General features: G+C 39.4%; 1 protein-coding gene across 2 annotated transcripts in view; it reads right to left on the bottom strand.

Moving 5' to 3' along the window:
- Mpp1 (membrane palmitoylated protein 1) overlaps positions 1-23380 on the bottom strand; it is a 37072-nt gene extending 13692 nt beyond the window's left edge. The window contains exons 1-5 of one of the 2 annotated variants that reach the window (XM_027432490.2): positions 23086-23380; positions 12904-13047; positions 12332-12410; positions 9870-9955; positions 6687-6752 (exon numbers count right to left, since the gene is read on the bottom strand). In XM_027432490.2, the coding sequence (XP_027288291.1) occupies positions 6687-6752; positions 9870-9955; positions 12332-12410; positions 12904-13047; positions 23086-23187 (477 nt within the window). In that variant the 5' untranslated portion in view covers positions 23188-23380. Of the gene's footprint in view, positions 1-6686; positions 6756-9869; positions 9956-12331; positions 12411-12903; positions 13048-23085 lie in introns of both variants that reach the window. The other variant, XM_027432489.2, reaches the window with a different exon arrangement.
- Between the last annotated feature and the right edge of the window lie 366 nt (positions 23381-23746).

Below are 23746 nucleotides of genomic sequence, written 5' to 3'. Positions count from 1 at the left end.
CTCAAAAAACCAAAAAAAAAATCTTTAGTCATTAATAGTACCATGAAGAAAATAAAAAAGGAGAATATTTGAGATACATATAACAAAGAACTCTTTAGAAAATCTGAGGGACTCCTACAATTTGGTAAGAAAAGAATTCAAGCTTTACCAAAAAAAGTATATTCAAGTGGGAAAAACATATAAAAGTAAATTGATCATTTCCCAATTATCAGAGAAATACAAATGAGAACCATTATGTAATACCACCCAGATAATAGCCAAATAAACAAAACCAGACAATTCTAAGTTTTGGTGAAAATACGGAATAGGTAGAAGTGTCATATAAGCACATTTGAGAATATAAAATGAAACAACTACTTTCAAAGACCACTGGGCAATAGCTCCTAAAATGAAAACACACCTGTGCCTTAAAACCTATCAATTCTACCCCGCAAAGTAAAGGTATAAAACACACACCCAACAAAGTTCATAGCAAATAAAGCTGGAAACACAAAAGTTCATCAACATCAGAATGGATGACTAACTGCAGCACAATTATATATATTAAATCAGAGAAACTGAACCATCTATTGCTACAAGTAACTTGGATGACTCTAGGTATAACTCAAACAGAAGGCCCCAACCTTCTGGATTATGTAGAAGATGTGGCAAAGGCCAACACTGAACCAATGAATGTAGAGTAACCAGAGACAAGCAAGGAAACCCTTTACCATTGGGAAACTCCTTGAGGGGGGCTCTTAAAGGCCCCCATGTTGAATGTGGCCCAGTCATTCCATCACTGTGGAGGACAATCCTCCCCAGAATAATGAGAAATCCAGTGCCTATTGTAAAAAATCATACTGCTCTGGATGGTAGATTAGCTTTGGAGGGTGAATTAAATATTCACAGAGGAAACAAAAATTGTATATTTTGGCAGACTTCTATAAATGACCAAAGACCAAAATTAAGAGTACAAAAAGCCGGGCATTGGTGGTTCATGCCTTTAATCCCAGCACTCAGGAGGTAGAGGCAGGTGGATCGCTGTGAGTTCGAGACCAGCCTGGTCTACAAGAGCTAGTTCCAGGACAGCCTCCAAAGCCACAGAGAAACCCTGTCTCGAAAAACAAACAAACAAAAAAAAAGAGTACAGATAAATAACATTATATTTGTGGGGCTCCTTGACATGGGTGTGGACATTACTCAAGTTGGCCTTTTCAGGAGGTAAATGTGGAACCCTATCTCAAGTAAAACAAAGCACGAGATGGGTTGAATGTATAGGGCCAGAAGGACAAAAAGGAAGGCTGAGGCCATATGTGGCTGATATAGCAAAAAATTTCTGGGGTTGTGACCTATTGCAGCAATGGAATACCCAGATTAACATTCCTCCAGAATCAGATATGAACCATAAACAAACTCATGTTTGTGGAAAAAATATTGTAATGCGTTATATAAAACAGATACCAACTATCCAGGCTGTACAAAAACAGAATACAAGTGCCAAACTAACAGAGGAACCAACCTGTCTGGGTGGGGCAATGGCCTATGACTTCTGAGAAGCTAGAGGCTCTAGAAAATCTGGTTCAGGAACAACTAAATGCTGGACATATTGAAGAATCTACTAGCCCTTGGAATTCTCCTATATTTATTACTAAAAGGAAATCTGGAAAATGGAGAATGCTTACAGACCTGAGAGCCATCAATAAAGTAATTCAGCCAATGGGCTCTCTACAGCCTGGCATGCCCTTGCCTTCTCTGATACCTAAAGAATGGCCTATTGCAGTTATTGATTTAAAACATTGCTTCTTCACTATATCTTTACAAGAAAGAGAATCTATAATTTACCATTATATAGATGATATATTGTTGGCTGATTCTAAGGCATAGATGTTAGAAAAAATATTTGGATGGGGCAAGTCCTTCTATGTATATGTTTGTCTTATTGTTTGATAAATAAAGTACTTTTGGCCAATAGGGTAGCAAGTTAGGTGGGACTAGGAGTTGGGGATTCTGGGAAATGTAGTTAAGAGAAGTCTTATGATCCAGGAAAGAAGTGACATAGCAGGCAGACTCAGAATATTAGCAAGAACAAGCAGGAAATCACTCTCTTCCTCCTACTCTCTTCTCTGGAGCTGCCATGTGAGACCAACAAGAGAGGACACATGCCACCAGCGTCCTCGATCAGGTAAGTCTTTATAAAATATATAGATTAATAATTATGGTTGATATTTAAGACAGAGATAGCAAATAAGAAATCCTAGGCATTGGCCAGCATCATTGCAATTAATATAATACTCTGTGTGTCTCCAGTAAATTGAAACAGTTTTTTAAATACTATAACATAAAGCATATTACTGGTATACCACACAATCCTACAGGACAAGTAGTCATTGAGAGATCTTATCACACTTTAAAGGAAATGCTCTATAAACAGGCAGGGGGAACCAAGACCCCCCAAAACAGATTGCATAAACTTAAACTTACTTAATGCTAATGAGAAAGGAAAAATAGCTGCAGAAAGACATTGGATAATTTCTGAGCTAAATCAGTTTCAAGGATGTATTGACCTCAGTATGGAAACCAGGATATGTATTACGTTGGGGTAGAGGATTCACCTTAGTTTCTACAGGAGAAGAAAAGCTTTGGATACAATCAAAGTTGATCAAGATCTGATTTGAACAGGAGAAACCTCTTGATGAGGAGAAATATTAAGTTACCCACTAAGGTATATCCCACAAGTTGTATGGGACCTCACAAAGGTAGGGGGAGTGTTCTGTTCTTGTCTTTACAGGAAAACAGAAAACACTCATCTTCAAGAATTCAAAAGACATCGGACGTGTAGATGCCTAAAGAAGAAAGGATAGCTATCCAGACAGAACCATCAAACAAAGCAGAATTTGACTTATGGTACCAATATCTATTCTTAGTAAAATCTTTATACATAAAAAGTCTTTATCTCCTTATTTCCTAGTACTCTGGTAGTCCCAATTCATATAAAACCAATGCTGGCTTTGGAGTTGGATTTGGCTTTCCTTCTCTAAATTCAAGCATGTTGTTAAAATAAAATTCAGAGTTTCTGTCTCATATTAAAAAAAGCCAATTGGGGCAAGACAGAAGAAAACAAAATCTAGGGACTATTATTTATCAAAATTCCGTTATCTAAAATCCCAATTTCCCTCATACTTATCTTCATCCTTATTGTTACCTTTTTCAGTATGCATACCTATAAAAGTTAAACTTTCTGTGTTGATATTAATGTTTAAGTCTTCCATAATGAACAATAAAATTTCCTAACAGCAATCATTGAAATCTCCAGAAAGAAGATGGGGCCTCACTTCATTGATTCAACTTGATGTCTTTGAACTAGTAAACACCACTCAGACCGGTTTAGGACTATAATGCTCTAGACAAATTCCAGACTAGCTAGCTGAGATGGTGCACCTTCTTATAACACTCTGGGCAGAGCTTCAGATAAGAACTTCAGTCAAGCATCTCCTGCCACTCAGAGACTAGCTACAAATGTTACAGCTAGTCCTCTCCAGACTTTCTGTTGCTCTATTTTTTTCTTACAGGATCCCATAGAGTTACTGTTGCCCCATTATAGCAGGAAGTAATCATAAGAAAAACAACGCCCCCTTTCCCTACTGTTGGCATTAAGGGTATTTTGTTTTTTTTTTTTCCTCTCGTCGTTAAAAAGGGGTAATTATCACCTGCTTAGGGTTGGTTTAAGTTGTGTAGGGTTGGGTATGGAAGGTGATGGCCAGACTTGGGTATCTCTTTTAGAAAAGTTTAAGGGTATGGATGGGAAGGGTATGGTTAGGATGGGATATAGGTAGATTAACATATTCTTGTGAACTAATTTTAGCAACTATTAGCTATAGATAACTTATATTGTTAGATTCTTGTATGTTGACTGTGTAGGATCTTTCTACTTATGATGTTTTGCACACAAATATAAAAATATCTTTATGCATATATTTTGTATATTGATACAATTTAGGATATTTTAGTTCTATCTCTGTTGATATATATATATGTATATATGTACATATATATATATATGCATGTATATAGTTACATTTTTTGAAGTCATTGTCCTTGCTAAATTATTTTGGGAGCTTCAGCCATTGAGCAATTATGTTTCTGAAAATTACAGATTACAGTTACCCATGCTTCTTATACCTATGAGGTTAGTCAGACATAGATATTTGATCATCAAACACTTCAAAGACCTACAGAATGTGGTATTTAAATGTTTTAATATTAGTACTCCACTGACATGAGACACAATTGCTCCTGAAAGCACCAAGCTATTCCTGAAAGTATATTGGGCACCGATGACACTCAATCTGGAGTTCATTCTCTCCTCAGCTACTGGACTCTGGGGCAAAGAACTGCCCCCACCTTGACCACTGACCTTGGACATGCTGTCCTAACTGGGCTTGCAGGAGATAAACTTAAAGAAGACTGTCCTAACTTGGCTGAACTTTGCCAAGTCAGGGTAAGACAGTTTTTCAATTTCCTTGCTTCTGATACATTAGGCCTTAGCCAAAGTTGGTCGCCCCGATGTTTCTGTGAGACCTTGGGTGACTGTCCAGGTAGCCTGCTGTTTCTGTCTTCACTTGCACCTTTAGGAAATCACACACTTGCACTTCCTGCCTATCCTAATATTGTTATTTTCCTTCTCAGGACTTTGATGAGGTTGAAAACTAGACAGTCATAGCTATATCCTCTCTTATCTCAGATAGACAAGATTTAGACTTTCCAGATTAGAACTGCTATAGCAATAATCTGTCATGCCTTTACCCTGATACTAGACATGTAGTATATAACTATTGCTTAATGTTGCTCTTGCTGGTAGTAGGTTTTAATTTGTGTATGCTGTTACCTTTCCTTTTCCTGGAATATTCTTGACAATCATCATCATTTTATATAGTTTTTGCATCAGGCTTAAAACATTCTTCTTTAGACTAAAAGGGATATTGAAGTGGCATCTTGCCTGTAACAGTGGCCACACCCCTTTGGGCGTGGCTTCAGGTGGCAAGAAGCAGAAAGAGGGAAGCTTGAGGCATGGCTTCTGTTTGCACTGTCCTTTCGCTTGGGTCAGCTGATCCAGTAGGAAGGGCAGAGAAGCACTCCTGTGGTTCTTTATGTGTCCCCCAATAAAAAACCATTTATCATTTATCTTGGGTCTAGTGAAATCATTACACCAATGCCTTCAGATGACTCATTTAAATATAATACTGAATAAATTCAATGACATTCAAAAGAATTCCTATTATAAAGCTCAATTTATATAAATTGCAAAATGAGGCAAAACTTTTTTCTTATGTTTCACAAGTTAGGGTTGTGGTGAGCCTGGAAGAAATGTGATGAGCAGTCATAGATGCTGGACATATTCTGTCTTTTGATTTGGGTACTATTTACAAGAATATGCTCAGTTTATGAATATACAACCAGTTTTATACTTGTGATCTATTCACTTTGTTACATGTATGTACACAAACAGCACAAAACTTCAATTTAAAAGTTTAAGACTATACTATCATAATATAAGTAATCTATATGAAATTTCAGGTTTGATATTTATTTTTATTTCTGTTTTTACTAATGTGTATGTATGTGCAGTTGCCTGTGGAGGCCAGAAGATCAGATTCCCTAGAGCTAGAGTTATAGACCACTGTGAGGTAGCTGATGTGGGTACTGTGAACCAAACTCAGGTGCTTTGCCATCTCTCCAGCCTGAAGTTTGGTATTTAAAAATCTTTACACATTCATTTTCCATGGTTGTGCCCCATCTATTCTTCAGCTACTAATAACCTGTTCCTATCACCTCCATCACTGTGTGCTTCCTCAAAAAAAAAAAAAAGAAAAAAAAAGGAATGAAGTACTGAGGAGACTGATCAGTTAAGTTGGTAAAATGCTTGCCTTCCAAGAATTTAGGAATTTTAATTTTCAGAGCTCACATTAAAATGTTGAGCCTAGTGGCATGTGCCATAAACTTATAAACCCAGAGCTGGGAAGGCAGAGACAGAAGGGTCCCTGAGGCTCACTAGCCAACTAACCTAACGTAATTTATGAGATTAAGACTAGGGTAGGGTGGGGTGGAACTATGTCTAAAAAAAATGGAGACTGGCGCGATATTTCTGTTGATAAAGTACCTACCAGACAACCATGAGAACCTGAGTTCAGACCCCCAGAATCCACTAAAAAAGCTAGGCACAATGATGTATTCCCTGTAATTCCAGTACTAGGAGAAGAAGGCTGGGGAGAAGATACAAGTGAATCCCTGAAGATCATTGCCAACCATTCTAGCCAAATCAGTGATTTCAGGTTCCCTGAGAGACACTGTCTCAAAAAAATAAAAATGAAGTGAGAAAAAGAAAGGACATTTAATATCAACCTCTGGCCTCCACAGTCTCACACACTTATAAGAACACCTCCTACACACACAAAGATGAATGACACCTGAGGATTAACAACCACATGTGTGCTCTCTACACATTTGCACTGAACACACACGAACAAGCACACAAACAAGAGAGAAAAGGAGATGGGCTCTTTTATTTTAGTTGAGAGAGTAGATAATAGGATCTTATGCCAAGCAGGTAAACACCTGTGAGAAACTCAGAACTTAGTTATAGAATTGTGTCATTTTTAATAAAATCTCAAAGAATATAAAATAACAACAGAGAAAATGGCATTACATACCTGTAGTGCAGGAAGACGACTCTGCTGATTAGGAATTACTTTTAATGAGATCATTCCTTTGGTTTCCTTCTATTAAAAAATAAAGAAAAAATGAGACTATAAAGAAAACTAACTTTATTTTATAAAATCAGGGTTTTCTTTTTCTTTTTCTTTGAGATAGGGTTTCTCTGTGTAGCTTGGAATTCACTTTGTAGACCAGACTGGCCTTGAACTCACAGAAATCCACCTGCCTCTGCCTTCCGCTGGGATTAAAGGTTTATGCCATCACTGTCCGGCTAGGGTTTTCACTGTAGAATTATCTCTAATACTTTGAGATTTGGTCAGATACTACCTCCTGAACCATGATAGTGTCTATGCTCCCTATACCAGCATAAGTGAAGACACAAAACTAATAAAGCGAAAGCTCATGACTTTCTCTTCTTCTGCTCCTGGTCCCCAAAAGATATCCAGAAGTTCCTAAAATGAGCAAAAATATACCCATACTTTTTTCCACCCCAATGAGAACAATGCAAATATTATAGTCACATACAAATATGATGCACACATATGTATTTTTGTGTTTCTTTTGGTTTTGGTTTTTCTGTAAAGCTGAGGCTTACCTTAAACTATGATCTGTAGTAGTGCTTTCTCATCAGGACTACCAGCCCTCAAATAATGACACAGAGACTTATTATTAATTATAAAAGCTTGGACTGCCAGGTGATGGTGGTGCACGCCTTTAATCCCAGCACTTAGAAGGCAGAAGGTAGAGGAAAGCAGATCTCTGTGAGTTCCAGACCAGCCTGGTCTACAAGAGCTAGTTCCAGGACAGCCTCCAAAGCTACACAGAGAAACCCTGTCTCGAAACTCCCCCCGCCCCTGCCCCAAAAAGCTTGGCCTTAGCTTAGGCTTTTTCCCAACTAGCTCTTATAACTTAGTTAACCTGCTTTAATTAATCTGTTCTGCCACATGGCTTGGTTACTTCTCCTTTGTGCACTATGTCCTACCTCTCCAATGACTCGATGATGTCTCTCAAATGTCTAGATTCATCCTGAGTTCCTCTCTTCCTAGAAGTCCCACCTCTTCTCTCCTGCCTAGCTATTGGCCATTTAGCTCTTACTAACCAACTACAGTGACACATCTTGACACAGTGTGAATGTTTCACAACAATGATCCTTTTGTGTAGGTGGATTTTTCTTTGAGCTGCCAGCTCACAAATAACGAACAGGCCTGGAAGTCCTGCCTATACCATCTGCCTAGCTATTGGCCATTCATCTTTTTATTACACCAACCACAGCAATATATTTTTGTACAGTGTACAAATATCCCACAACACTTCTGCCTCAAGCTTCCAAGTGCTACCACAACTGGTAGATATAAGTTTAACTTGTTATTTTTTTAAAAAAAATATTCATATGGTTTTGTTTGCTTGTTTTGTGTCAGGTACCATTCTAGAATACATCCTGGAACTCACTATACGGCCCAGGCTATCCTGGAACTTAAGTGATAGTCTGCCTCTTGTTATTTTTTTTATTTCTCTGTAGCTTTGGGGTCTGTCCTGATCCTCTGTAGACCAGGCTGGCCTCAAACTCACAGAAATCCACCTGCCTCTGCCTCCTAAGTGCTGGGATTAAAGGGGTACACCACCACTGCCTGGACTGCCTTGGCCTCTTAAGAGCTGTTATTGCAGGTATAAGCTATTGCACCCAGCTCAGTGATTTATTTTGAAATTTTGTCACTATAACTACAGGTGATTATCCTCTCTTTTTTCTTACAATATGAATAATAAAAATACACATAATTATCACAAATATTTTCAAACTATGTATATATTGCATAATGGCTAAACAGTTAACATGTATTACCGCACTACTTATTTTTGTTGCAAGAATACTTTATATCTACTCTCAGCATTTTTAAGAATATACTACAGTAACCATGCTGTACCACAGAGTTTTTAAATACATTCTTCTTATTTATATGGAATTTTATAGTCTTTGACCAACATCTCTCTATCCCTACCCATCCTCAGCCCATGCTCAGGCTGCCTTTCTGGATTCCACATATATATTAGTTTATGTGATGTCTCTTTCTGTATCTGACTTATTTATATAATGTCCTCTTGGTATACCCATGTTGTAACAAATAGTGGAATTTCCTTCTTGTATAAGATAGGACAGTATTCCACAGCATGTATATAACATATATTTTTAATGCATTGGACCACTGACTCCATAGCCTGGCTAGGATGAATTGTGCATTAGTAATTAAGCATATTTTCAAAAAGTTGTTGGTCGGCAGCTTTTTATTTCTTTTGCCTGACTTCCTATTTGCTTATGTTTTTTAAAAATAAAAAATTAGATTTCTCTAGAATGATTATCTCTTTTGTAGTGTACTGTCTTCTAAGCATATGTTCATTTACAAGCAGCCCAATATCAGAGGTCCACTTAAAGGGCCAATTTTCTGACATCATTCTTGGTACTAACTATGATATTACTGGAGAATCCAGTAATAATTAGGTAGCACATTCAAAAAGGAAGTTTGAAGAATTTCATGAAGAATGTATTCACACAGGTGTGTATATACTTAGGAAGAACTCTTTCCCTTGCTGGATCTTTTGAGGATGCCCACAACTGTGTGAAAGTGGTACCTACAGAAGCAGGTTTGGCAAGTAAGAATAGAGACATAATACCTTTTCTAACTGCTTGCTGAATCCACTGAAGCCCAATTGATAAAGATATTAAAACAGCCCATCGAGGCACAAGACAGAGTCAAGAAAGATGGCAAAGAGTCAGGAAGAGCAAACAGGTGAGGCAGCACAAACACCAAGCACAATGCTGCTCGTAACAGATTCTGAAAAAACAGACTGAATGAAGCTAATCCACTTGCTCAAAGTGATAGAGTAAGAATAAAGTAGGGATCCAGAAATACCAATATACACAAACATCTCCAGATGCCCAGCACAATATTCTTGTCATTTTTTGAGATTGATGCTCTCATTTATTGGCCTTGTTTTGCAGTTTTACTAAATTAAAGCAGAGAAATATCATTTCTTGAACAGAATATTGAAAAATCAGAAGTGATAACAGTCCTCTCTCAATAAGGTAACCATGCTTTTGCAGAGAAATGAGATATAGTGACACCAGTGCCCATTAACCCTTCATGAACATAGAAGACAATCTATCTAGTACAGAAAATACCCACCATTGCCTTCTGAAGCTGGTCTACTGAGTGATTGGTCACATTTGTGCCATTGATTTCTATGATCTCATCCCCCACGTGAAGGGAGCCTGCCATTAAACAAACAAACAAAAACTCAGTGCACAAAAGAATAAAAATTCAAGCAATAGCTGCCAGTGTAGCTCAAGAATACCACGCAAAAGAAACCACAATCTAGGGCATTTTACAAAATAAACTCAGTTATTAGAAATATTTAACTAAGAGAGATTTAAAAATATGGTTCTGGATCTATCTAGGACAGCTCAATACTGCCACATTCTTCTTGATATCAGTCATCCAAGAGCTTCATAAAATCATCTCATTCTTGAATTTCTGGAATTAGAATAGCTGCCAAGTCAGGAGACAATTATCCAGTGAATTCAATGTTTCTTTGTTATTGTTAAAGTAAACCTCCAATGAGTTCTTAAATAGTTAGTCAACATTAAAATTCTATGTGAAGGCTGGTTACCAAATTCATGTCATGTTACCTTGGATTAAAAAACATAGTAAAACATAAAAGGGTAGGAATTAATGAGGTAGGTGATTCATTGGAGTAGCCATACCCCAATATTAAGAATAGTTTCTAGTACCATACTGAAAACATGCTATATTTTATATTATTCTGTTCTCTTATTAATCCCTTAAAATATTTTAGTAAGTGATGCATCTGAAAGCTGGGTGTTGGTGGCACACGCCTTTAATCCCAGCATTCAGGAGGCAGAGGCAGGCGGATCTCTGTGAATTCGAGGCCAGCCTCCAGAGCGAGTGCCAGGATAGGCTCCAAAGCTACATAGAGAAACCCTGTCTCGAAAAACCAAAAAAAAAAAAAAAAAGATGCATCTGAAAATTTGCTGCCACTCTAACATTAAGGAAATACAATAGTTAATTACAATTATTTAAATTTGGTTTTCTCATTTAAGCTGTTAGCTCCAGGAGGGTAAAGATACAGCTCTGTTTACTGTATCAGTCATATGTAATGGGTGCATCTAATAATGATTCACTTACTAATGAGGAAAAATATCATTATAAAACAATATATAAGAAAGTGTGCCAAAAAAGGCAGGGTGGTGGTGGGCATGCCTTTAATCCCAGCACTCAGGAGGCAGAGGCAGGCGGATCTCTGTGAGTTCAAGGCCAGCCTGGTCTACAGAGCTAGTTCCAGGACATCGAGGGCTGTTACACGGAGAAACCTTGTCTCAAAAAACAAACAAACAAAAACAAAAAAATAAAAACAAAAAAAAGAAGGTGCAGAGGGATGGGCGGTGGTGGCACACACCTTTAATCCCAGCATTTGGGAGGCAGAGGCAGGTGGATTTCTGAGTTCAAGGTCAGCCTGGTCTACAGAGTAAATTCCAGGACAGCCAGGGCTACATAGTAAGATCCTGTCTTGAAAAACCAAAAGAAAAAAAAGGTGCAGGGGGAGAGATGGTGGTACTGAGTAGCTCATACTAAGATCTCACTATACAGGTTTCTAAACAGTCATTTTTTTCTCTGTGTAGTACTTTGTAGACCAAGCTGGTCTTGGATTAAAGGTATGAGCCACCACGGCCACCTTAAAGAGTCAGTTATTAACAGAACTGCGCTGTTTTCTGGGATTTTGTTTTTTACTTTTATGTTGTTGTTGTTTGTTTTTTTTGTTTTTGATTTTTTTGTTTTTGTTTTTTGTTCTTTGTTTTTTAAATGGAGTGTGCTGGATATCTCTACAATTTTGTTCAAATGACTGCAGAACCTGCTATTGATGCATAACATATTGCCATTATTGATAGGTGTTTCAGAGAGTGCTCATCTGTGCATGCAAATTTGATTTCATCTTTAGTAAGTAGTAAAGTTATATGCTTGCCAAAAAAAAATAAGTGACACACTGGAAGACAACCGTCACACAATTTCAATTTTATGTGTAACCTAGAAATGATGAACTTATGGGAACAGAGAGCAGAATTGTGGCTATTAGGCTTCAATGTGGGTCTTTTAACAATGGGGAAACGATTGGTTTAAGGATATAAAACTGCAGTTGGACAAGAGGCATGGACTCTGTGAAGTCTTGAGGTCTACTGAGAGCATGATAAATATGGTTGATAACAATATGCTATATTTTAAAAGTTGTGAGATAGTATACTTTAAGTGTTCTCAAAACAAAAATGATGAATATGTGTGATATAAAATGTTAATGGGTTTAATTTAGCCATGCCATTGTGGACATACTGTATTGTGAATCATAATTGTACATGACTTTATTTATGAGCTAAATGAATGAATGAATGAAAAAAATAAAATTATAATTCAACAAAAAAAGAGTCAGTTATTAAGTCAAAGAATCTCTTGGTACTCTCATGAAAATGCTATCAGTTTTGAGGACTATAAACTTAATGCCCCACACCAATGAACAGAGAGTAAATAATTAATCCCAGAATAAAGTAGACTTAGGACCCTCCTCCCTGCCAGAGTACCTTGTCTATGAATCATGCCACCATGGAGAATTCTGGCCACAGTACATGACTGTTTTTCATTCAGCTTCAAAGTAATTCCCTGGAATAAAGGCAATGGAACAGTAAGCTTTGTTTTAAGCCCTCTCTGAGGTATCTTTAAAGCATCTTTTAAAAAAGATTTTATTTATTTATTATTATTTTATTTATTTATTATGCAGTCTTCTGTCTGCATGCCAGCAGGAGGCACCAGATCTCACTCAAGGTGGTTGTTAGTCACCATGTGGTTGCTGGGAATTGAACTCAGGACCTCTGGAAGAACAGTCAGTGCTCTTAACCGCTGAGCCATCTGTCCAGCCCATCTTTAAAGCATCTTAAGGAAGAATTGCAAGGAAAACCATTTCAATTTATATCAGGGGCAGTTCTCAAGTAGAAAATGCAGGAAGTTTGCTTTGAAAAGCTTGAGATGGGACAAAGAAACCCAACAGAGAAGCTGGTAGACTGTACAATTCCATAAGTAGCCTTTGGCAGTTTTGTGGCCCAAAGACTTTACTAGTAGAAGGTAAACGATGCATGACAATAGGACAAGAGATTACCATGGGCTCCTCCGTGATCTTCTCAAACTGTATGAGACGCACTTTCCTTGCCTCTTGCCCTTTAGCATGGGCAGGGCTACCTGGAGCAGTAGACCCATTGGTATACATGTCCTCAGTGGCAACATTCAACTGGTTCAATGCAGTCTGTCAAATGAAAACAGATTAGTGTATAAAATAAACAGCAAAGGCCCATGGTCAGTCAATTTCTGTAGTTAGAATCTAAAAGGCTTTGAAAAAACCAATTCTTTCATAAAGTTGACATCTACTCTCATTTGAATCCACGTGAAACTATTTGTAACACACATTTCACCAGGTGATTGCAGAAAAAGGAATGATTTTTATTAAAAAATATTCTGAGGGACTAGAAAGCTCAGTGGTTATGAGTACCAGCTGCTCTTTGTGAGAACTTGGGCTCAATTCTCAACACCCTCATGGCAGCTTACAACTATCTGTTAATATACAAAATAGTCAGTGCTCTTAGCCACTGAGCCATCTCTCCAGCCAGCAATTCCTCTCTTGGGCATATACCCAAAGAATACAAGAAGGACATATGTTCAACTATGTTCATAACAGCATTATTTGTAATAGCCAGAACCTGGAAACAACCTAGATGCCCCTCAACTGAAGAATGGATAGAGAAAATGTAATATGTTTATACAATGGAGTACTACTCAGCAGAAAAAAAAAACAATGGAATCTTGAAATTCGCAGACAAATGGATGGAACTAGAAGAAACCATCCTCAGTGAGGTAACACAATCACAAAAAGATAAACACGGTATGTACTCACTCATTTTTGATTTTTAGACACAGAGAAAAGGATCACTAGCCTACAATCCACACTCCCAGAGGAGCTAGGAAACAAGGAGGACCCCAAGAGAAGATTGCATAGTCCCTCGAAGAAGGGGATGGGGACAAGAACCCCTGACCAAATTGGAGCCCGGGGGTAGGCAGAGGAAGGAGAGTCTTCATCCAGTTGCTGTTTGAAGCAGAAACAGACACCCACAGCTAAGCACTGAACCACACTACTGGAATTCAGTTGTGGAGAGGGAGGAGGGTTGAGCAAAGGAGCCAAGACAGGGCTGGAGAGACCTGCAGAAACAGTGGACCTGACCTACTGATAGAATGGAGACCCTAGTCATAAAGCTGGGGAAACAGCATTGGATCAAACTAAACCCTCTGAATGTGGGTGCCAGCTAGGAGGCCAAGACAGTCTACAGGCTCTCTAACAGAGGAGCCAGTCTTTATCCCTAGAGCACAAATGGACTTTGGGAGCCCATTACCTATGGAGGGATACTATTGCAGCCCAGATACACCAAGGAGGGCCTAGGCCCTCCTCCAAACAATATTACAGATGTGAAGGTCCTTGGTGGAGGGCCTCACTATCCCTGGGGAGGAGTGGGGGGTGGGTTGGGGTGGTTGGGTGGGAAATATGAGAGAATGGGAGGGTGAGGGAATGGGGGGATGGATATGTAAATATGAGTAATTAAAAATAATTTTAAAAGATACAAAATAGTACAGAGACTGCAAAAGGCAAACAAACACCCAGTTACTCTATGGTCCAGCAATCCTACTCTTAGGGGGTTCATCCAAGATAAAAAACAAAACAAAATAAAAACCATCTGTCCACATAGGAACTTGTATGCAGATGTACATAGCATGTTTGTTTTCCCAATAGTCCACCAAAAAGGAAATAACACCAATGTTGACACACAGGGACATACACAAGCCAGTTGTCCATGTATACAAGAGCTCAAACTATAAAGTGAAAGGGATGGACTCATAAACCTGTTGAATAAAGGAAGTCCTATTCAAATATGTACTATATGATAAAATTTATGTGAGATTTTAGAACAAACAATACTGTTGTAAATAATTAAAACAGTAGTTGTCCTGAGGGGAAAGGACTGGCATGAGAGAAATTGTAATGTTAGTAATATGCTATCCAATGATACAGTATAAAATAGCATATTCAAGATTTTTATTTTACTGTATTTAAAATTTACCTTAAAAGCGCTGGGGGGGGGCAGGGAAGGAGGGGAGGGAGAGGGAACTGGGATTGACATGTAAAAGGAGCTTGTTTCTAATTTAAAATTGGTCTAATTACAATTATAAAAACAAAAAAATTAAAAAGGTAACCATAAGCAAGCTGGGCAGTGGTGATGTACACCTTTAATCCCAGCACTTGGGAAGCAGAGTCAGGTGGATCTCTTTGAGTTCAAGCCCAGCCTCGTCTACAAAGAGAGTTCTAGGACAGCCAGGGCTGTTATACAGAGAAACCCTTTCTTGAAAAACCAAAATGAGTAACCATAAACAAATACTGAACTCTATGCAGTGATATACACATTGAAGCTCTTTGGGGTGAAGTATTCTGACATCTGCACCTTGCTTTCATATGCAAAAAAGTGGAGAGATGAATGGTTTCAGGTAGATATATGTGTTAAGGCAAGCAAAGCAAATTTTTTCATCTCTTCAGTAAGTTTGAATTTTCCAAATAATATTGGTGAAGAATAGCATTAAGAGAGAAAAGGGGAGACTGGAGAGATTGCTCAGTAGTTAAAAGAACTTGTTGGTCTTGCAGAGGACATGGTTTTGGTTCCCAGCACTCACATAGTGGCTCACAACCACCTGTAACTCCAGTTCTAGGGCATCTGATGCCCTCTTAAGGCCACTATGGGCATCAGGCATAAAGGGTGGTGCACATACTTATACACAGAGAAAACACCATAAACTATAAATAATTACTTTAAAAGAGTGTGAGAATGAAAAAAGAGCTGGGGAGATGGCTCAGTAGGTTAAGTGTTTACTGTCCAAGCATGAATACCTGAGTTTAAATTCTCAACACCCACATAAAAAGCCCAACATGGCCATCTATGATCCTAGCACTGTCTGGGGTAAAGGCAAGAGGACCAGTAGGCTTACTTGCCACCAGGATAGCTCTAGGTTCAGTGAGAGACCCTGTCTCAAGAAAGTAAGATTAAAAAGTGATATGGTAGGACACTTGGCCTCTGTGTTAATGCATGATTGCACACAATTGTATGCATGTAAATATACAACACACACAGAGAGACTAAGCTTAAGAAAGTAAAAGGGCAAGCCATTAGGTCTGGAACTGGAACTCTTGTACCTGCAGGTAGACACATAAACTGGGAAAATCATATTGGGGTATCTCTCCACTGAGTTTCTTTACAGTTACTTGCACAAGCACAGATGAGAGGTCATTTATTGGAGCAAGGACAACTTATGAATGACTACACCACCCATTCAGCAATCATTAACTGCCAATAGACCCACAGGGAGGGGTTAATATATCCATAAAGAAATGTTGATGGGCTCAAACTTGTATAGGTCTGGTAGCATTGTTTTTTTGGGTGGGGGTTTTGAGACAGGGTTTCTCTATGGCTTTGGAGGCTGTCCTGGAACTAGCTCTTGTAGACCAGGCTGGTCTCAAACTCACAGGAATCTTCCTGCCTCTTCCTCCTGAGTTCTGGGATTAAAGGCGTGCATCACCACCACCTGGCTGTAGCATTGTTTTTTAATGTCATAAAATTTAAAGTTTCAATTATTTAAGAGAAATCTGAAGACATCTTGCCTTTCTTATCCTACAAATGTTTGTGCATAAATATCAAATAAAAACCAACACAGCAAGTCAGAGGATGAAGAACCAGTGTGAGCTTGGTGGTACAACCTGGAAATGGAGAGCCACACTCAGTGGTAGCCCTCAAGGACACTGGAGAGATGTGGAAGGTCTTCTCCATAAGCAGAGCTGTGAAAAGTGTATCTTGCCATTCATTTTTTTTCTGGAGAAAGAACAAGTCTTGGGTGGGAATGTATATACTGCTGGGATGAGTTCAGTGGTCTGCCCATGGGCACAAAAGGAAAAGGGTGGAAAGATGAGAGACAAGTTATGTCTTATAACATAGGTGTGCTCTTCAAAAACTAAGTCTTCCTAACTTACTGCTTCCTGTCTAACTGAAAGGACAATGAGGACTGAAGTAGTGTCATTTTTTACTGGGTAACCTCAGATGAAGGAAGTGTTGAGAAAGAGAAACTGTTGTTTTGCAGCTAAAATGTCCAAAATTCACATGACACTGTCATGTGGCATTTATGTTGCAACACTGTTGAAAAGGTTATAATTTGAAAACTACATGCAACACAAAACTTCACACAAATCCCAGATACTCTACAACAAACAATTCAGTGACACTATAGTCACTATGTGGGAAGAAACGATATAGCCATGACAAGAAGGCTCAGATAATTTTGAAATTATGTGTTTATGTGGAAAATAAAACAATTTGAAGACAATTATGCTACCTTCACCACAAACAGTGGAAAATTAATGTATTCACAATTACTTAGAAACATACAATAATCTCTGGAAGGAACAGTAATTGTTTCTAGGAAGGGGGAAATTGGTTGGCTACAAGATAGAGGAGAAGGAAATTGCCTTCAAGGGCTAACTTTACTCACCATATCTTCCAAATTATGGACTATGTGTTTGAATTACTATAAGAAAATAATTTAGAGGCTGGGTAGTGGTGATGCATGCCTTGTAACCCTAGCACTTTGGAGGCAGAGTCAGATCTCTATGAGTTCAAGACCAGCCTGGTCTACAGAGCTAGTTCCATGACAGCCAAGGCTACAGAAAGCAACCCTGTCTCGAAAAATAGAATAAATACATGAATAAATAAATTTAAGAAAATAATTTAGCAAAATAATATGTTAAGTAGAACATAAAACCTAGAACACACCACTAAACAGAAAAACACACTGTCTGGGTTAGATTCCTGGCTCTTTTACTAACAGCTGGGTAACTTTGGATTCTTGCCCTTCTTGCACTTCTGTTTCTTCAACTGTAAAATGAGGATAGTAACAGAATGATTCAACTGCATTGTAAGATTAATATAATACTTAGAAGCACTTGGTAAATGTGGTATATGGTTACTATGCTGTTGTATAGCTCTCTGTTGGGAGTTCTGACATACTAACAATACTGAAAGATGCCAATGAAGAAAATACTCAGCATTCAAAGCCTCATATATCCCTCCATTTTCATGTTACAATGATTAATTTCTATCCAGAAAAATGGAAGTCTATACTGTTCCCACCAATCTCTCAAAAACACATCCCTTTCTACAACTGGCAAGATGGAATTTTCTGGCATGAGTAGAATTGCCAGTCAAGTTGGTAACTTGAGTATTTGTGTGGTTCTCCTCCCTCACTCCTTCTGAGACAGGGTCTCATTATGTATCCCAAAGGGGGGGAGAGGAATCACAATCCTCCTGACTCAGACTTTCAAACACCAAGATTATATAGGCACACACCACCACAACCAGGTCTTCAGAGAAAAGTGGGGATAGAAAGAGAACACACACTTTCCATGTCACCCACAGAGAAAACATTAAAACCTCACCAGGGATAAGAGATTTCGTCCAATAACTCTTTAGAAGACAGAAAGCAGGCAAAGGAATAGTTACTGATAACCCAAGTCTTTAGCTGAGAAGGAGAGCCATAATGCTCCACAGACCATCAGCCTGAGGGGAGAAATTCAAGAATGGAGTCATGGATTGGAAACACATATTCAAAAGCTGCAACTCTGTGGATCAGCACCATTCTGAGGGCAAGAATGCAGAGGGGCCAGGTCAGTTGGACCCAGACCAGAACTTCCCCAGAGGACAGCTTTTCTTGTCTCATTGGCCAGAGCTGCAGAACACAACCATAAAACCATTTCAAGCTGCAAAAAAAATGCTGGAAAAATTAGAATTTGGTTGGACATCTTGCCATTCTAAATAGTACCTGGGATTTGGAAAAAGTGGAAAATTAGTTCAGCAACCAACTACAAAAAGATAATAACCACTTATGGGCTTTCACATTTTAGAATCCACCCACAGACAAAGCTTGAGACAGTTATAAAAGAACATATTGTAAATGCAAGCAATGTGCCAAATTAGGATATATATGTAATAGAAACTGAGAAGTTTAAAGAAATGGAGAAGAGAACCTAATCTTGTCCCCTTAGAAAGGGGAGCATCAAAGGTAATATCTGTACTGCTTGAACAGCCAACCAAAAATGTATAATTTTCTTTTTTGTTTGTTTTTGAGACAGGGTTTCTTCATGTAGCCCTGGCTGTCCTGGAACTTGCTCTGTAGACCAGGTTGGTCTTGAACTCACAGGGATCTGCCTGCCTTTGCCTCCCAAGTGCTAGGATTAAAAGTGTGCACCACCATCTTCCAGCTATAATTTTCTTTTCTTTTTTTTTTTTTGTTTTTCGAGACAGAGTTTCTCTGTATCTCTTTGGAGGTTGTCCTGGCACTTGCTCTGTAGACCAGGATGGCCTCGGACTCACAGAGATTCACCTGCTCCTGCCTCCCGAGTGCTGGGATTAAAGACATTCGCCACCAACACCTGGCTTATAATTTTCTTTATTGTAACTACATATCTTTGATTTATTTAATTTAAAAAACCAGAAAATTCAGTCCAGGTGACCCAGCTATCTTGTTCTCCACTTCAGCCGAGAACCAGAGGCTGGTATCAAGGGTCAATAACCCTGAACCTGGGGGTATTATTTTTCTTATTCGTAAGTGGTTTCACTTGCCTGGTCTTTTGAAGTTACAGTCAAAGCACCTCTAGGCAATTTGGCCTTTTAAAAATTGTAAGCATGATGGAAGGGCATAGACCTATCTATGAACAGCAAAACTAATTTTGAAAGAGAAGAAAATAAGAAATATCAGTCTAACCATTTTTAAAGTTTATTATATAGTTTCAATAAAGTCTTATTTATAAACTAGGTATAAAAGCACATACCTGTAATCCTAGCACATGGGAGGCTGGAATAGGAAGATAAGCCTGAGGGCAGCCTGGAATACAAAGTGAGCTTTCGACAATCCCTGTTGTGTTGTCTTCTTGAACTCCGAATTCTGTGTTACTATTTTAACTAACTCCTCGAGTGTAAGACTTATAAATTGTTTTACTGCAAATGGTTTCTAAACATTTTTGCCTTCAAATATTGATCAAGAAGTAAAGACAAGAATTTAATTTTAATCAGCTAGGCCTGGTGGTACACGTTTGTAATCTCAATTCTCAGGAGGCTGAGATAAGGAGGGCTGCCAAGAGTTTGAAGTCTGCCTAGACTATACAGTGAGACTATATTTAAAAAAATAAAACAGAACAAAGGACAAAAACTGCCAGGCACGGTAGGATTAAAAGTAGGCTTTTAATGCCAGCACCTGGAGGCAGAGTCAGGCAGATTTCTTTTGAGTTTGAGGCTATCCTGTCTACAAAGTGAGTTCCAGGCCAGCAAAGGCTACATAGTAAGAGCATATCTTTAAAAAATCCAACAAGGAGAAATAGTTTAATTTAATGAATGATGTTTCACACACAATCTCAACACTGGTCTAATGGCTATCCAGGAACTAAGAGCCACGTATTTGGAAATACAGTCTGGTGATCTAGATGGAATGCTGCTTGTGTTTCCTGTTTTATTTCAGTGGAAGAGGCCTGTGAATGTGTCCAGAGTGCACTGGGCAGATAAAGCAAATCAGCAAAGGACCTTGAAACATGTGGCCTTTGGATTTATATATGTATTTAGTGCCTGAGAAACAAAGCTCTAGTTAATGTATGATTTTAAGACAATACCTGCCAGAAAATCTCATTCTTGGGCCTTCCTGTGTCCCCAGTTCTTATCATTTATAGTTAAATAGTTCTAATCTCTGTACTTCACTGGGGAATTGTTGGTTTCATGGCTTTTCTAGTTTTTTGTTGTTGTTTTATTCCCCCTCACAAAGTGAAACAGGTATGTTCATGTGAAGGGTGGGTACTTTGTGGACATATGACAGGTCCAGCCAGGGGGCTACACAAGGCTGGCAGGTAGTGTTAAGGAGCTCCCAGGCTCTTCTGTATTTAGGTTCACTCATCTCCTTGGACTGGGCATTTTAAGTTCTCCATGCAGAAGCAGTTGGCAGAGAGCCTAACAGTAGGCTGAACAAATGTTTGTTCATTCCTATGCTCACTAGTTCAGTCATTTGTTCTGAAGCCAATTAGTTTAAATGAGAAAGTCAACTATAGTTGACCCTGCTCTACGCACCCACACTACCCCTGCCTCCACCCCTGCCAAGTTATTTTTATCTTTTTTTTTTAAATTTCAACTTCCTTTGAGAAACTGTCTCTGCCCTTTGAACTGTGCTGCAGATGTTTCCTCTGAAGGAGGTAAAGGGAGGGGGCTGTGAAGCACTGCAGAGTGTCCAGAGTTGCTGAAACCTGCATTTTGTAGAATCCAGGATATAAGGGACAAACAGGACTTCAGGCAAAATAGAACAGCCTATGAAGAAGACACCAAAGTTCCATGCCATACATTCCATGTACAATAGCAGAAAGCAAGTCAGTCAGTAGGAAGCATAGTCAGTGAGTCTGCTTCTGATTACCATTCTACCAAAGAAAGAGCTCCTTTTTTGGTCTGGTTGTCTCATTTTAGAAGGGGATATTTCCATTCAAGGTCTGTGTTTTAAAATGTACAATAGAAAATAAAATGTCATTTTCAAAGTATTTAGTCTTTGCCCCAGCTTTCTCAATACCTAATATGGTCTGTTAGTTTTCTTCCTTCCCTATCCTTCACTTCCAGGATATTTATGACTTTATTTTTCAAAACTGGGAAGACTTAGATACCTTACAGATAGCAATCTGGTTTTATTGTGGCCACAGAGGCCTAAGTAGATTAGAGTTTTACCACATAAGTTCTGCTCTTTGCTCTTTATTTGCTCACCTTAAAGAAGACAGTGAACTAGAACATAAGGGACAGATGTTTCTTTCAGCAGTCATGATATTTGGGGGCCTGATAATTCCTTGCTGTAAAATACTAAATCCATCTAGTTGTGACAATAAAAATGTACTGAAGTCTGGCTTGTTGGCCCACCACTCTGGAGACTGAGGCAGGAGAATTGCCAGGAGTTGAAGGCCAGTCAAGCCAATAAATATAGTGAGTTACAAGCTAGCCTAAACTACAGTGTGAGACCTTGTCTCAAAACAACAAACAAAAAGCAAAATGTCTTCCTACTTGCCAGCAAGAGAGATAACATTTGCTAACATTTAATTGGTGCACAGGTTCTTCACCTAGGCAATGAACTGTCAGGGTTACTAAAAGAGGACTGTGGTCTGGAGCATATAAAGGCAAGATTAAATAACCATACTTCCAAACTATCTCGGAGAGGGGAAATGACACCAGAAGTGAGGAAAAGGAAACAAAGCTCCAGAATTGGGTAATGAGAATACAATGGTCATAGCATGGAATTTTTTTCTTACCAATTCTTCACTTTATTTTTTTCTAACAAAAAAGTGATCAAAACACATAACAGGTTTTTGCTCAAGGTACCATTCCTGCAAGGCTTTTCGGACTTATTTTTCTCAGTTTCACCTAGTATCATCTTTGAACATTTTGGTTAAGTAATGTATGTTGTTTAATAGCTGTACCTGTTTGTTACAAAGTCATCTTTGCTGTATCACAAGCAGCTCCACAATCTCCCAGAAGGGACTAAAGAGTAGAGGAATTATGATAAGTAGGTGGTTCAGCATTATAACCTACTGAATTTGGTGGAGACATGCTACATGGAATATAATAATAACCTCTCTGGGGGCCTCTCTGACACCGGAGATTAATAGCTATCTACTGTTTAGCACTGGAATATGAAGGCTACCCTAATTTACAACGTAGCACAAGAGGACCTGCTGAAATGATATACAGAAGGACACTGAATGAGCTTTTTAAGAGCACAAAGTTGGCTTTCACAATGTCTGTGAAACTGAACACAAATGCTCAACAACCAGGCAGATCTTCTCTTGGATGTGTTTCTTAAAGTCTTTATTTTTCTTCTTAAAACCTTTCTGTGACTCGACTTCCACCCATGAGCAAGTTTTCTTTGACCTCAGTAAGCATTTGGTCCTGGCCAGCCTTTGGGGATTTTCACCTAGTAGGGCTGCCCCAGGCAACTATCCACCACACCCAGATCTCTGCATGAACCTGGCCCAAAACTAAGGCCTCCACCCTGGGGATAGGACACTCAAGATCAGGCCGTCCGGGGTCAGACCGCCTGGGAACAAGGCCACAGATTGGACAAATCCAGGAGTAGATGGAAAGGCCTGGAGCAGAGACCCAACCCAAACCCCGAGGACCCCAGGGGTCCTGCTAACCTCAGGTCGGTTGCGCTTTTGTAGCAAGTGCTCCAGGTAGAGGTCCGAGAGCGCGGTGCGCATGCTGTTCCCACCCTCGCCTTCGCTGGACTTGAGCGTCATCTCACAGGAGCAGGAACACCGAGACGCTGGAGCGGCAGTGCTTTGAGCCCGGTAACCGCAAACCCGGTAACCGCGGCCTGCTCGGAGGCGTGAGAGACAAGGCGGCGGAGGAGGCGAAGGAGGGCAGAGGAGGAAGGGACCTAGAGCTGCGCTAGTCACAACCCTGCAGGCTCAGAGCCAGGAGGGCCTGGTGGAGTCGTACCCAGGCTCCGCCTACTTCCCCGCCCTGGTCCGCCTCTAAACCCACCCACGCCTTCTCCTTTCTCATGCTTAGCGATTGGAGAAGGCGTAGCTTAGGGCTGCTTGGAAGCTCTGCTTTTGCCACGCCTCTGCGGGCCCTGACGAGGTGTGCGGCCTGCATCTCTGAAAGATGGAATTCTGAGTCCGGAATTTCCTTCTCGCTTTTACTCGCTCAGCTTGTGAACTACCAGAGAGGATCCCGAAACCTTCAGCAACTCCATCTGTTGCCCCTTTACTACCTACGACTTGCAATCAGCAGACCTGGTTCCTAGCTGTGGCAACCCAGGAGTGGATTTTACAGCCAGCTAGCTCAGACCAT

Source organism: Cricetulus griseus, chromosome X, assembly GCF_003668045.3.
Source record: "Cricetulus griseus strain 17A/GY chromosome X, alternate assembly CriGri-PICRH-1.0, whole genome shotgun sequence".
NCBI classification, from domain to species: Eukaryota; Metazoa; Chordata; class Mammalia; order Rodentia; family Cricetidae; genus Cricetulus; species Cricetulus griseus.
The sequence above is the reverse complement of the archived record's forward strand: the minus strand, read 5'-3'. Positions and strand labels throughout refer to the sequence as shown.